This window comes from Spinacia oleracea, chromosome 1 (assembly GCF_020520425.1).
Source record: "Spinacia oleracea cultivar Varoflay chromosome 1, BTI_SOV_V1, whole genome shotgun sequence".
In the NCBI taxonomy this organism is placed as follows: domain Eukaryota; kingdom Viridiplantae; phylum Streptophyta; class Magnoliopsida; order Caryophyllales; family Amaranthaceae; genus Spinacia; species Spinacia oleracea.
In genome coordinates this window covers 112,820,346-112,836,565 of record NC_079487.1, presented here as the reverse complement: position 1 = coordinate 112,836,565, position 16,220 = coordinate 112,820,346, and the positions used below count along the sequence as shown (strand labels likewise).

At 33.8% G+C, this 16,220-nt stretch overlaps 2 protein-coding genes and 1 non-coding gene across 3 annotated transcripts; 1 reads left to right on the top strand and 2 right to left on the bottom strand.

The window, feature by feature from the left end:
• Window positions 1–331: 331 nt before the first annotated feature.
• On the bottom strand, window positions 332–6,913 carry LOC110785482 (uncharacterized). Its single transcript, XM_021989927.2, has 6 exons — window positions 6,693–6,913; window positions 6,209–6,248; window positions 6,038–6,121; window positions 3,834–3,999; window positions 1,835–2,093; window positions 332–941 (listed from the first exon to the last, which is right to left on the bottom strand). The coding sequence occupies exons 1-6, from the start codon at window positions 6,744–6,746 to the stop codon at window positions 750–752; spliced, it is 795 nt and encodes a 264-aa protein (XP_021845619.1). The 5' UTR covers window positions 6,747–6,913; the 3' UTR covers window positions 332–749.
• Window positions 6,914–9,847: 2,934 nt separating this feature from the next.
• TRNAV-CAC (transfer RNA valine (anticodon CAC)) lies at window positions 9,848–9,921 on the bottom strand. The gene has a single exon. It is a non-coding gene; the product is annotated as a tRNA-Val (tRNA).
• A 3,158-nt stretch (window positions 9,922–13,079) lies between these two features.
• LOC110785483 (probable glycosyltransferase At5g11130) lies at window positions 13,080–14,455 on the top strand. The gene has a single exon (XM_021989928.2). It carries the CDS (start codon window positions 13,180–13,182, stop codon window positions 14,239–14,241), a length of 1,062 nt encoding a protein of 353 aa, XP_021845620.1. The 5' UTR covers window positions 13,080–13,179; the 3' UTR covers window positions 14,242–14,455.
• Window positions 14,456–16,220: the final 1,765 nt, after the last annotated feature.

Genomic DNA, 16,220 nt, shown 5'->3' with positions numbered 1-16,220 from the left:
CGTACAACCTTGATATTGGTAATTTCTGTTAGGCAACGTACAACCTTGATATTAGTGAGCAATTTTATACATCTAATTCACGTATGCATTCGTTAAGTTTAGGTGGTTTTTTCTGAAAAGAATACAGGACAATTTTTACTTGTGGACTGTGGAGTAATAATTAAAAGAAGAGTGGTTTTAACTTTTTCCTTGTGTTTAATCTACCTAATATTAAAAAAATTGCGTATTTTGTTCTCGAGTCAGAGTGAAGAGCAATCATTGAATCTGCTTAATAATGCTAGACAACATCATAATACAATGACATAAAAATCTTATAAAGGAGGAAAAAAAGGACAGATAAAAAGGAAAATAATCGAAGCAGCAAGGAAAATTTTGTACAAAGCATCAAGTCATGTGAAAATGCGATATACCGACGTGAGCCGTTCTCTATTTACACTAAATTTGTAGAATCCATGAGAAAAGACTAAAGAACCACCCACAATGAAAACAATTCCTAATCTGCTACCAATTACTTACACTAATATAACAGCAGCAGCAGCAGCAGCAGCAGCAACAACAACAACAACAACAACAACAACAACAACAGTAGTAGCAAAATCGTTGATTCTTATTATTTTATTTTTTTAATAATAGAGGAGAATTATAACTCTATAGTCACCGTGTGGTCAGAATTGTTTGTTCACAAGCAAAACCCATCTTCAAAAATTCAATCTTGGAAAGATTAGTTGTAGAATTACCAAGAGGGAGTTCTATGTGAAAAACCAGACCTTGATGAAGAGTCCCAAAGCAAATTGCAACATAAATGCAGCTACCAAAACCACCATGAGATCATTCCCTTCGACATAAGTCCTGAGGTTTGAGGCAACGAAGCAGGCTGAAACACTGCTCGCTAGGAGTATGATCACCCATCTGAGGAACTCCAGAGGTATTACCAACAAGAACTGCACATTTGCAACACAAATTGTTAAAACATCACGAACTTAACTGTTGAGATACAATAAGCAACTTAGCTCCCAGTTTCATCTGGAATTGTTATCAAATCCAATGGTACGAATATTTCATATCACTGCTAGTGCTAGGCAGCTAGGGTTTCATAGGTGAGGCTACATGTATTTCTTACAGGAAAAAAATAACTAAATTAGATCATATGTGCTAAGGTGACAAATCATAACTTAGTATCGTTCAGCCTTCAAGCCTATTGGGTATAAAAGTGTCCTAAAACGTTCCTGTATTCTGAATGAAGATCCCGTTTGCAGTCAATTAAATTCTGTTTGCAATGCAATTAATTCTGAAGTTCAAATACAACGACAATGAAGGCATCCGGCACAGTGAGATGATAAGTGTTCCATTTTGTAGATTGATGGTGACTTCTATGATAGTACTCCAAATCTCCAATCCCTCCGTCCCTCGATGAAGTGTATAACTAACTTCACACAAATGTTTGGGATTGTAATTACTAACTGATATTTAACCAACTATGAGTGTGCAGAGTGGAATAGAGAACGATTTTCGGTGGGTTTGCATTTATAGACTAAAGAGGCCCACAAAATGGGACAAAATTAGCTAGATAGGAAGAGATTTGTTGTTGGACAGAAGGAATATTGACCAACAGGCAAATCAATGCAAACAAAAGGGCAAAATGGCTTCACACGCCTAGCAATAATACGGTATAAAACTATAAACTGTCTAAGAAGAATAGAATTCAATATAGGCAAGGAAATTTCACGATGTAGAAGAAGAGGGCCACTCAGAACCGCCATGTTATGCTTTTTAAAAGGGACAGCAAAACAAATCTAAACAATGAAGGCAGTAATATACTAATATGAGCACTTACACAGCTTAGAACGAAGATGAAGAGTGAATAACCCCACATGCACCAGAAGCGTACAACGCTGGCAGGTGATCCCAGATACTGAAATAAGAAATAGAATCCCAATGGCACCACAATTGCATAGCCATACACTGTACTGGCAGCCAAACTCATAAAGCTGACATCGAAATTCCAGGAAGAACTTCCTATCAAGTAGGTGGATAAATTTCCAAGAGCCGCAATTACAAAGACCAAAGTGGTGGAGACCCAAATAAGCCCGTAGCTGAGAAGATTAACATGAGCAACCGCGATGTCAGAAAAATAAATATAAGACCTTGAAAGGAAAAACTGGATGGAATTTACCGATCTCTCCCACACTGATGGTAATTCAAAATAAAGGTGGGAAAAAGATTAGTAATGTCCATGTCAACCAAGACGATACCGAAAGCCATAGGAAAATGTGATAAATCATTTTTATGTGGAACACCCATCAATTATAAGGGTTCAGTAAAGGCTATGAAATATGCACTACCAAACATTCACAATCATTCCTATAGAAGCAATACATTTTATTATTTACAAATAGCTAATAGCCTAATCTATTAATATATTAGGAGTACAATTTTCCTGACGACAGCACCTGATTTACTTTGAGGGACCAAGGTTACATAACGTAAAGTTTGGATTCAGATATTGGGTTTAAGGTTGATGGTAATTCAAGTTCAGGATCCTAATATTGTAGTGATGCTGCCATACATCTGCTCGCTACATCTTTTGTGACTGGAAGACACCTACTTGAAGATTAAACATATTGTTTGTGAAACTGCCATCTTTTATTAACAGCTGGGTTGCAATTTCACCAGAATCAAGGAGGCCATCCGGAACTACGAAGGGCCAAAAGCTCCATCACCGCATGCCTTAGACTTCTACCTTTATGAACAAATTTGAGAGTGCAAAGTTGCTTATATCTGGTGCAATATTCATGCTTTGTGGAAGGTTCTTGCCTTGTTGATGCCCTATCTTGTTCTTTTGGTAGTCTGGTTTATCAATTATAATATGAATAATTTAGCGAGATTGTGTTGGAGAAGCCATGTGTGAGATTTTTTATCTGGATCCCAAGTTCCCAACTCTCAAGGCTTGCTAGGAAACCGATACTCAATGACCTGATCAGCAGTCAGATAACTCTATCCCAGATCACTCAATTCATGTAAACACACATAACTCTAACTGAAAAGTGTTTACGGCTCAAAAAACCCCAAAGCAGAATAGATCTTTCAAATGTAACAGGTTAAGAAGATTAGATTCCTAAAATCACTCCCTTGCCCAGGATCCTCGAAGAACTCCACTACATTGGAAATTGAACACCCCACTCAGATTACTCGATGCACCAACTGGCCTAAGATTTTCATCATTATATACATTTGCTGACACCATCATATTATAAGAATGCCAGTGAAACTCTGGATGCAAGTATAACAGAACTTCATTCCAATCCATCACATCTAGATGTTAATAGGACAATTGCTTATCTTTTATGTTGTTTTAGTGCACCACACCAGTCACATGTAAGATACATCGGTGGTGACACTTGACACATTACTAATCAAGTTGACTGGTCTTTCAATTAATGGTCCTTCCATCGTGTAATCAACCAAGAGATGTATCCACATTTGCCCAGCATGGTAATAATTGACTTCTCATTCGCCAGCACCATCTAGTTCAGCAATTTTCACACCATTCAATTCATGTACCATTCAGAAAATTTACTTAAACCATGCTCATAAATCTATAATGACCCAAAGAGAAAAGATCTTCCCATTTTCCAAATGTACCTGATTTTTTAAAAATTATATTTCCAAGGCAATAAAATGCTCAAACAATATTGCTGTCCAATAAGATCCAGAGGGAAAGCAACAGTAGGCAGAAAATTACAGATCAAATGAGGGAAAAACACAGTAACCAAAGTAGCTCAATCTGTATGCAGGGGGATAAAGACGGGAAATAAATTGAAGTTCATACTCACAGATCAGGGTTTGCATCAATCTTGCTGAAGAAATCACCACTTCGAGGATCTAATGAACTCAGCAATCTATTGATAACAATGTCTGTATCCACATTGAAATATTGTGTGTATGAGTAGACATTAAACACTCCCTGCCAGTTATTTGTCGGTGGTGGCCCACCTCCTTCTGCAAAACATGCAAGGGAGGTCAGTGCATGTCATTAGACTAAAACTCACTGTTTTAGATATTCAAATGTATCAAAAAGATGAATGGGACTTTGCAGCTATATAGCTGTTTATGATAACTTACTAATTCAGACTTTGTCGTTAGGTGTCTGTTGATATATTCTTGATGAACTTATTAGTTACGAAGTATTAGATACTAAGGGCGCGTTCTCTTCACCTGAATCTCCCTTATCTAGACTCATCTCAACTTAAATTGAATTATCTGAACCTATTATAGCATAGATGTAAATTGCCCTTAGTGGACCCAAACTTAACTTTCTAGAACTCATTGGCCCTGAAACTAACTTATTTGTAACTCCTCTTAACTTATTTGGACTTCTTTCTCCTAAATAAGAGGAAATAACGGAGGAGAATAGAGCTTAAGTGCATCAGGCACCATCAGCAACATAGATTTCATTTGGTTGAACATGCTAACATAAAATTTTGTCATGAAGCTGGAAAATACTAGTTATGTTGTGAACTCAAGAAAACAACCAAACTAATAGCATAACATCAAACTTCTATGTTACGGTATACTTCCACAACCCCAAATCATTAAATTGTAATCCATAGTCATCATTATTGACAAGTGAGGTTGTCTAAGGAAGAGATCAGACACTGCGAAGCGGTATACTCTGCAATATAATTAATATGCCAAAACCTGGAGCATAACATCAACCTTCTATGTTACAATACACTTCCACAACTACAAATTGATTATGTCGCAATTCATAGACAACAATTCACTAGTGAGATTGTCTAAGGAAGAGATCAGATTCTGGGAAGCGGTATACTCTACATAAAAGCAACACACTGTATTAAGACTATTACCTTCCGTTCCACCTTACAAGAGCAAAGTGTGATCCTCAATTATTACAACTATAGTATTTGTGCAGTTACTCATAGAAGTAAGACACAAGTATACAACACAGGTCTTAGCATCACACACACTTTTCTTTTTTCCCAAAGTCACTTGTGGGATAGATCTCCAAATATTCGTGGAGGAAAGTCCTAAAAAATAATCCCTTCTCCAATTGGTTATAGCCGCCCACTATAAGGGTGATTTACTCCATTTGATCCTTGAAATCAACAACTCTAAATAAAATAACTAAATACTTCTCATCCCCCCCCCCCCCCCCAATGAACAGCACTAAAGAAATGCTTCCAATAAACCAAAAAATACTCTTCGCATTTAGGAATTGCGCACATGATATCCAACACAAGTAAAGAGGTCATCTATGTAGCAGACCAATTATTCAATTAAAACAGTAAAGATTCTGGTATCGCCATCCATGGTATCCTCAATAATGAGGTCTGACCAATTTTCTAGTTAGCTTATTCCTAGTCCCTCTATCCTAATATAGATTTTCTATGTTCACCTTTCTGTGTCCTACACTCCTACACAGTACTTAAAATACTTACAGTTTATCTTTCCTACAATTTCACATTTCCTTTATTTGTACTCTGTAATCTGTATGCGGGGATGCTTTGATTGGGAGGATTAGGAAGCAGATATTTACTACTCATCCTGCTGAAAAGTTGTGAATTTGAATTTTAAATAGCAGAGCCTTTATCCACAACGACACACATATGTCAAAGAAGAGAGCAGCTACATCGTTGGCGTGTTATCTAGGTTGCAAACTATGCAATTATGCAAATGTAACTCTTGCTAACATTTTGGGAGAACCAATAAAGATACAAGGTAAAAGGAAAGAAACAAATACTCCCTACAGAAGTTCATATAAGGGTACTACGGAAAATAGTACTTATATTGCTCGAAATTAGTATCGACGACACTCGACAAGATTGATTTAATCTTATCAAATCCTTGACATGTAATTGCTAAACGCAACAATCAAAACTTAAATCATTTCTTTAATTACTGAATTTGAACTGAAGAACCTGATTACATGCTTCTAACACATTCCATCAATCCCAACAAACACTTCTGCATTATCCTACAAAAGTAGAAAAGTAACTAATATAGTAATATGGCATACCACTAGAACTTGCGAGATTCTGATATCCCGGTCCCTTGTCTACACCTTGATGTGGAGGAAAGAATTGCAAATTCGCTTGCGGACCTACACATATTAAGTCAATTTAGCATAGTATTAACATACCCAAACAAAGTCATAAAATCAACAAGAGCAGGTCTTAAATTGCCATACCAGTATTCGCATTACCCTTGTTCTCTTCAGCTACAACAGCCTGTCATGATATTCATAATTCAGTTTAACGACACATTTAATCATTATTAACCCTAGACATGTGTTATAAAACCCTATTAAAAGAAGCAACAGTTAAAACTTAACCCAAATCAATCTACATACATGAATTTCATCAATTAAGCCCGTGAGCTAGTCAACATCCCAAAGAACACCAAAATCTTCCAAACTGATGATCAAACCTCGCATTAATGTTTAATTGTTCGATGAAAATACACATAAAAAAGGCGGAGAAGTCGACATAATTCATCAATTACTCGACACAAATTTCAATTGTTACATTTACACCAGAAATTTTGATTAATTGAGCTACATTGTATCAAATGCAGTGAAATCAAAATCGAATTGAATCGAACAACACAATTAACATGAAAATGAGAATTAGGGGGAAAAAATGGAAGGATAATTGAGGGAGGAAATAACGTACTGGTACTGAGCCAAGCAATTGGCTTGTTGGAAGATGAGTGTACTGTTCATCCATGCTCGAACTTCTACCCCTAAGATTAGTGACAGAATTTTCGATCAAAAAATTATTCGCGGAATTTTGATCGAGATTCGAGCTTTGGAACAATTATGGCTGACAAAGACCCCTTTTTCTGCTTTCTTTCGTTGTAGTTGTCGAAGAAAGGAATGTGTATTTGACAAACTATATCCCTCAAACAAAAAGAAATAGATATTTTATTTATTTTTCGATTGTACTTTTTTCTGTTTTTTTATTTTATTTATGATCAACTAGACAACAATCAACGCGCGCGTGGATGGTGCAGGCGCGTGCACCTAGAGGAAGGTGCACTTGCACCAAAACGCAAACAATTTAACACAAAACGAAAAAAAGGAAAATAAATGAAAAAACGAAAAAGAACCTCAAAAGCTATAGCAAAATAACATAATGAAAAAAACGAAAAGAACGTTAAACAAAACCTAAAAAGAACACTAATATTAAAAACCTAAGAAAAGGTACAAAGAAGAAAAGAACATTTAAACAACAAGTTCTTTAAAAGAACATGATCAATGCAACAGTAAAACAACAAAATAAATAAAGTATCTAGCTATAATATAAATGAATAAAAATAATAGAAAAGGTAAGTAGAGCAAAAATAATTAAAAAAGAACAAAAACAAAAATTCTATATTACTTGAAAAGAACATCAGTTTCTTTTTCCTTATAGATCAAAAACAAAATAAAAGCGAAGAAAAGAACAACAAAAACATAATAAAAGGTAAAAAACCGCAAAAACAGAAGTTTTCAACATAAAGAAATGAACGTGGCAGTTAATTTCTCTCTCCTCAATATCTTTAAAAGAAAATACATAAGTTATTTTATTAAAAAAAAGAACGTGGCAGTTAGTTAAAAAATCAAAATAAAAAAGAAAGTACCGATTATAATATTAATTAAAAATACAATTAAAGTAAACAACAATATTAAAAATTAAAATTAAAATTAATAACAACAACGTTTTTATAAATTAAATAAGAAAGAACATACACAAACATGAAAAAGAACAATAATGTTATTCAACCGAACATCATTTTCTTTTTACTTATCAATCAAAAGAACAAAAAAAAGGGATGAAAAGAACAAGAAAAACAAATAAAAAGGAAGACAATTTTTTTTATAATAAAGAAATTAACACGTACTGTAGCAATTATTTTCTCTCTCCTCAATGTGGTTTATATATATAGCTAATTGAATGCGACATCCATTTTCACACTCAACCTACATGCAATTGGAGTTCAAGTTCAGCAATAATAAAAAAAAAACCTCTCAAAACCCTTTCAAATTCTTAAAAATATGAAGCAAAAAAGTTAGAAATTCTCCTATTTTGACTCTCAAAATTCGCTAATATGCCATCAATTGTTGGGGGAGGGATTTATAGATTCACTGATAAGTCATCCCATCTCGAATGAGATGTCGGAGGGAGAACGCATGGGACTGAGGAGAGAACATCCCCTTCCAATCCTCTAGTGGATGACATCAATAAGATAGGGTTTCTCCTCACCAATTTTTTTATTTATATGTCTTTCAGTTGAATCCTATGGTTGTTGATGAACATTACGGGTCAGCAATAAAGAACCTAAGGAAGAACCCCATTATGATTGTTTGAACTTCAAATAGTATTGAGCATATGACGAAGAAACCCATATATGTTGGCACTTCAGATAACAATACCCCTCCTGAAACTCATATGAATCATCCAATAAATCAGCAACGCCATTTTCTTGGTGATGTCTGCCCCACCATATCAGTTGCAGCCTAATGTCACGACCATTGTTTCAGAAAACCTATGAAGGCAAGTCTCCAATGGCGAATGGTAAAGGAAGATGACGAAGGGGGGTGATGGGTGAAAGGAAGTGCGGAGAAAGAAAAGAATAGGAATAAGGGAGGGGTTTTTAAAGAATCACATGAGAAATGGGACCCACACGCAAAATTGCAACAGCTACATGCCACGTCATCAATTATGACCGGCTGAACCTGTTTGGTAACTTGTAAGGAGCAATAAAAGTTAAAGGGGTATAAAGGTTAGATTAATAAATAATAATAATCAAAATGTTGGATTAATTTTGAAAAATCGCTTAAAGGTTGGATTGTTAAAAGTAGTTATTCCTAAAAGTAAATATGATAATGTAAAGTACGTATAGTCAATTAGTCTTATACTAGTATATTGTTTGAATGTTTAATATTATCCAGCTTTTATAATTACACTACGTAATTACATATAATAACGGTAAAACTAATTATGCATATACAATGTGTTAGTCAAACTGTTGTAATTATTTTAAAACAAATAGGCCATGTATATTAATAAATCAGATCAAGCAACTCAAAAATAAACTCGAATACTCTAATACAAGAAATTACTCAATACTTTGTAATAAATAATACCGAGGTACTCCCTCTGTTCCATAATGTTCCTCATGTTTACTATTTATATGGTCAAAGTTTAAAAACTTTGACCGTATTTAATAGTATGATTAAGAGTATAAATGTTAACTTGTGGGATATCATTGGATTTGTTTCAATATAAATTTTCTAAATATCAATTTTTTTATAATTTGTACTATTACGTAATTAAAATTATTAACGGTCAAAGTAGTGCATTGGAGACCGCGCATAATGGAAAAGTGAGGAACATTATGGAACGGAGGGAGTAGTTATTAGTTGCTTAATTAGTTGTTGCATTGCTATTTGCTAGTTGCTAGTTGTTAGTTCATCGAGTAAGTAGTTCTTGCATGACTAGTTGTTACTTATTAGTTGGGCAATTAGTTCTTACACAGCTAGCGCGCATTACCTCAAGACATTTCGTATTGAACAATATAATCTAAAAAGTCCCCTCTAAAAAAAAAAAAAATCTAAAAAGTGGTTGCCTCCAAGAACAAGATATTTCATATTGAACAAATCTAAAAAGTGTTTGCCTCAAAGAACAAAACATTTCATATTGAACAATAATCTAAAAAGTGGTTGCCTTCAAGAACTCTGAACTTGTGTGCTTTGAACAGAAACTTCAATGAACGAAAGCAATACTCTATACTCATATAAAAATAATTAAAAGCAAAAAAAACAATACGTTTGGATTACAAAAAATGTCTGAGCCCGGGTTCGAACCGGGGACCTTTAGTGTGTGAGACTAACGTGATAACCAACTACACCACCCAGACTTCTTGTTATTTCCTATTTTATTTTATAGTTAAACTATAAACTTATTAAACTAATTATTCTTGATTGTCATTGCAATATATTTTAAGGAAAGACACATCACACGTGGCACAATGTCACAGGTTCTACATAAACTAAAACGATGGAAAATGGATGTTAGCAAGAGGACCACAAATCTAATATATATATATTATATATATAAAGGAGGCATATTTGCTGAAATATTAGAGCGCCACCTAGGATTACTAATGGTTTCTGCCAATGAAAAATAAGATTTCTAATTTATTTTTGAATTTAAAAAATCGATTGCCACGTAGATAATAAGTAGGTGCCACGTAGATATTTTAATTAATTAATTACTAATATATACAACTCCATCTAAAATCAAACACTCTAATAATATAATTAAAAAATAAATCTAAAATAAAATTCATCCAAAATCAAATACTAATCTAAAATAAAATAAATAAAATTCAATTTAAAATCAAACATTAGTCCAATATTAGAGCGTCACATGGGAAATCTAATGGTTTCGGCCAATGAAAAATAAGAGTTCAAACTTAATTTTGAATTAAAAAAGTCGAGTGCCATGTAGATAAATAATTAAGTGCCACGTAGATATTTTTATTAACTAATTATTTATATTACGCATATACAATTTCATCCAAAAACAAACACTGTCATAATTAAAAAAATCTAAAATGAAATTCAATGCAAAATTAAAAGCTAATCTAATATAATATTATATATATAGGAGGCATATTTGCTGAATTATTAGAGCGCCACGTAGGATTACTAATGTTTTCGGCCAATGTAAAATAAGATTTCTAATTCATTTTTGAATTAAAAAAATCAATTGACACGTAGATAATTAATTAGGTGCCACATAGATATTTTAATTACTTAATTACTAATATATAGAACTCCATCTAAAATCAAACACTCTAATAATTAAAAAATAAATCTAAAATAAAATTCATCCAAAATCAAACACTAATCTAAAATAAAATAAATAAGATTCAATTTAAAATCAAACATTAATCCAAAAATAAGATATCAAAATTAATTTTGAATTGAAAAAAAGTAGAGTGCCACGTAGATAAATAATTAAGTGCCACGTTAATATTTTTATTAATTAATTTTTAATATTACGCATATACAATTTCATCCAAAAACAAACATTCTCATAGTTATAAAAAAAAATCTAAAATGAAATTCAATGCAAAATAAAAAACTAATCTAATCTAATATATAAAATTGGTATATACATAGAATTTTTATTTACACATAACAATTTAATAGAATCCGTGCATCGCACGGGCTAAAATCTAGTCCATAATAACACAGTTAGAAGAATGAAGACGGTAGGTAGCTCCTGATTTGTCAAATGCGTGTGAAAAATCTCTAATTATTCGAGTTAAATTATTCTATTTTTTCTCCCTTATATAAACGATGTTTATATAGTGAAGATGTGAATTTAAAGTATAATCCGACCAGACCAAAACTTCTCTAATATAATTAACCCAACCTAAATCAACAGGTTAAGGGAATCAATCTCTTCCCCAAAATGGAATTCATTCAGGCCAATAGGCCAAGATGAGTTCGTACAAACATAAGTGGATCTAGAATCTCTTATTTAAAGATAATGTACAATAAATATGAAAGGCGGATATAAAGTTAACTCAAAATATTTAAATTATCTTTTTGTATTAGTGATAAAAAATTTCTCTTTAATAAAAATTACTACGTATCCCTTTAAAATCATTAATGATATACTCCCTTCATTCCTTAATACTCCCTCTGTTCCTTAATACTCGCACCGTTTTGACTTTTTGCACTATTCACATAATTCACTTTGACCCTATTTTATTTCTAGTATATGAAAACTAATATTAGTATATAATATATTATTGGCTTCATCTTAATATATATTTTCAAAATATTAAAATTTTATAAGTTTTTATAATATGTAGTTAAAGATATTGGTGGTCAAAGTTGTGCATCTGCATGCGTGTCCAGTCAAAACGATGCGAGTATTAAGGGACGGAGGGAGTACACGCCCCAATTTGACCGACACATAGCTTTAAGTTAGACAATTTATTGACCTAATAATTTATTAGGTGGTACGTAGTAGTTGACAGCGAAGTGTTTTTTTTAATATAGTTAGTGAAAAATGTGTCAAATAAAGGGGTGGGGTGGGGGAGTGTTGAATTTTTTAGTATTCTTTTTAGGAGGTAAGAATATATGTGAGTACATGCATGATTACGTGAGAGAAATAATATAATATTAATAAAAGTATGTCATTTATAGAAATGAGACGAGTATTATGGGATAGAGGGAGTATAAAGGTAACAATATAACCCTTTAAAAAGTTTCTCCATCAAAAATTACTTTTGTTTTTGGTGTTAGCACCCAATTCACCATTAGGGCTAATCCGGATTCGGGGCGAGTTCTGGGTGGATAGGTTCCAGTCCCACCCCAATTGTTGTTGGGGGGGATCGAACATGAGTTCTCTCTACCAAGTTCAACCCCAATCAACACTGAACCAACATGCAATTGGTTCCGTCAAAAATTACTTAATTATATAAAGAATTAATTAAATTTTAAAAGTTGCCAAAAACAGAGTAAAAATTATCATTTTATACAATAAATTTATTTATACATCAAATGCGCACATGACCTATTGAAGTCGATCACGCTACTCCCTCGGTAATTATTAAGAGTCATATGTTAACCGACACACATATTAAGGACGGAAAATTAAATCTAATAAAAATAATAAAACAAGTTGGGAGGGAATAATAAACAAATAGAACAAGAATAATGATGGAAAAAGCATTTTAATCTATTGTGACAAAGAGAGTTTTGTAGTGCTTGTCCCTGGAGAAAATTAGATATATTAAATAAGTAGAAGGTGAGGTAGAAAAATTACTAAAGATTGAAGTATGACTCATTATATAATACGGCCGAAAATGATAAATGTGACTCCTAGAAAAATACGGATGAGATATTAATGAATGAAAGAAAATAATACTTTCCATGATTGAGTCATAAGCTTGACCTACTGGACGCGCGTGTTACACAAACATGCAACATGCATTTCATCTTAAATTTACGTAGTACATGACTATATAAGTCAAACACCATGCCATGAATGATCATTTTCGTTGTACACTCAACAATACATCACTTTCCTACTTATATAATCCTCCAACTACCTCTCTCATTTTCTTCCACTCCATCTTGATCATCCAAAAACAATGGCCATTCCATCACTACTACTCTCCCCTCTCCTCCTCCTCCTTGTCCTCCTTCGACCACCGTTCACCACCGCCAACTCCGCCGTCTACTTCTCCAAAACCACCATTTTTTCGGATTACGAAAAAATGATCACTAACCTTAAAATCTTCATTTATCCACTACCTAACCAATTGCACCAACAATACAACTCCACTCCTTTCACTCTCCTCCATAACTCTCTTCTCACCTCTAACTTCCTCACTCACAACCCAAACCAAGCCACTCTCTTCTTCCTTCCTTTCCCACCAATGTCCACGCGCTCCCTTGACCGTCACGTCAAACTCGTCCGAACTACCTATCCGTACTGGAATCGTTCCCTTGGGGCTGACCATTTCTACTTCTCTAGCCAAGGTGTCGGTCCAACTTCTAGTCGTAACGTTGCCGAGTTGAAGAAAAATGCTGTTCAGATCGCATGTTTTCCCGTACCCGCGCGTGAGTTTATCCCACACAAGGACATCACCCTCCCTCCCTCCTCAGTCCTGTCACGCGCTCATCCACAAAGTGAGGGTTTATCCACGCGCTTCCTCGGGTATTGGAGGTTTGCCGAAGTAGGATCAGGTGTAGAGTTGATCAATGGGCTAAGGAATGATGGTGAGTTTTTAATCGAATCTGAGCCGTACGATGAGGGAGTGTTTTTAGAAAGAGTACAAAGTAGCAAGTTTTGTTTGTTTGTTTATGATGTTGAAGGGGTGGGGGGATTGAGTGTGGCATTGTCACACGGTTGTGTTCCCGTAGTGATTACAGACCGTCCGATACAAGATCTACCGTTAATGGACGTGATCAAATGGTCTGAAATCGCCGTGTTTGTAGGGTCAAATATGGGGCCAAATAAGTTAAAGCGGGCGTTGATCCGCACGTGCGAGGATGGCGGGTATGATAGGATGAAAAGATTGGGTGTAGCGGCGGCACACCATTTTGCATGGAATGAGTCATCGCCACAGCCGTACGATGCGTTTAATATGGTGATGTATCAATTGTGGGCTAGAAGACATGCCATTAGATATTCAAAGTGGGAGATATAATGTGAGTTAACAGCAGCCGCATGATGTAATCATGATGATTATTAGTAAAATTTACCAAATAATCTTTTTTTAAATGAATTTTTAATTGATTAATTTGGTGGAATAATCTTTGATTTGTCGTGGTTGGAATATTCAGTAGAAAAATAATGGAGGGAAGAATCTGGTATGTGGTGATGTATTGGTGCAATTGGTAATTGTAGTTGCATTTGTTTAAGTTGTGTTATTTGGCTGAATTTGTATTTTATAGCAACTGCCCAAATTGGTAAATGGAATGATTATCAGCATGATCAAGTTTAAAATAAAAATATCAATTATGTAACTCCCTAGTTTTTAGAGGCGTATTTTGATAAATTTGCCTAAAATTTTAAAGCGAAATACATGAAACTATGAAAGTCATCATTGGATGGGGGCACTTGAAGCTTAATTACTTCGAAGGCAAAAATTATAGTGTCTTACCCGTTATTTTCTCTGTCCTTTAATGTTTGTCCCATTGCATAAAAAGTTTGACCATAAATTCTCAATAACTTATAAGAAATAATATAGTAATGCGAGTCTTGTTATATTTGGTTAAATGTATATTTCTAGAACATCAACTTTTTTGAATTTTTATTCGCGTAGAATTGAACATAATAACATTTTAAGTCGCGTCTCGAAGACGTGAAAAAGTTAAATGGGGCAAACAAAAATGGACGAAGGAAGTACCTACCAATATCTCTATTATATAAGTGAAGAGGTGATGTTATTTTAGTAAATTCACTTTTGGTGTTCTACTTGGATTACTAAAATATCATTCACACTTATAAAATAGAGAATATAATGGCAACCTACCCAATAGGAAAAGCTCAAAAGCCCAAAGAATCATTTTAATCAATCTAGTCCCTTAAATAAATTCTTACCATTTTAATCAATCTGATTATATGTGTTCGGCTCTCACTACAAAAAAATCATTTCATAGAGACGAGGGATTTCGTCTCTATATAGACCAAATCCGTCTCAAAATGATGATTGGTGACGGATTTGAGACCGAAATGGGGCGTCTCTATAGAGGGCGTCTCAAAAAAATTTGAGAGGGAATTTTGGCAAGTCCATTACAAATTTGAGACGAAAATTTTGAAACTCTATATACAATCCCATCTCTATTTTAATTTAGAGACGAAATTTTAGTAATCCGTCTCAAGTTTGAGATGCTTATAGTTTCCGTCTCAAATTCCGCCTCTAATAATCCATAATTTTGTAGTGTCTATCTAACTTATATGTTTCTTATATTCGCATGCATCACATTTATATTATATTTTTTTACATGTTAATTCAGGTTTAAATGTAATAACACAAATATATTTCTTATATTCGCACGCATCACGTGCATATAAGACTAGTAATAACATATCTAAACCGTCACATATTCTTCTCAATATTGTGGATGTTAGCTAATACCAGTTTAGTGGATTAAAGGTTACGAATGTGATATTCAAAACCTGTAATCAAATCTCATCTACATACTTTGCGTTTTGTAACTCTCTTGTCTCTCTCTGTGCCTAAAAATAAGTTGATTAGTCTTCACAACAACACCATCATCTTTCAAACAACAAAATCAAGGCAAGTTAAACTATTGATAAGAAAGCATAGGCCTAAATCAATCTAAATTAAAACGATATGCTTCCACAATCTCTCATCAATCATCATCATCGTCGTCATCATATATATGCTTAACCACCCAATAAACCACACAACAACGAATGCGATAATGTAAGTTTATATGTCATAATTTGTTATTATGAAACAAAACGCCAAACGATACTACATTATTGCCTTAATGCTCTCTCTCAAATACAACTCCAATTACCAACTCTCTCCTTTCCTATTTGAAAATCACGCACCTCAAAACAATTTTTTTTCCCCCCAAAAAAACTTCTTGTGCGCTTGCAAGTAATATAGTACGCAATACTCCGTATATCTTTAATAAATGAATATCAATTCAT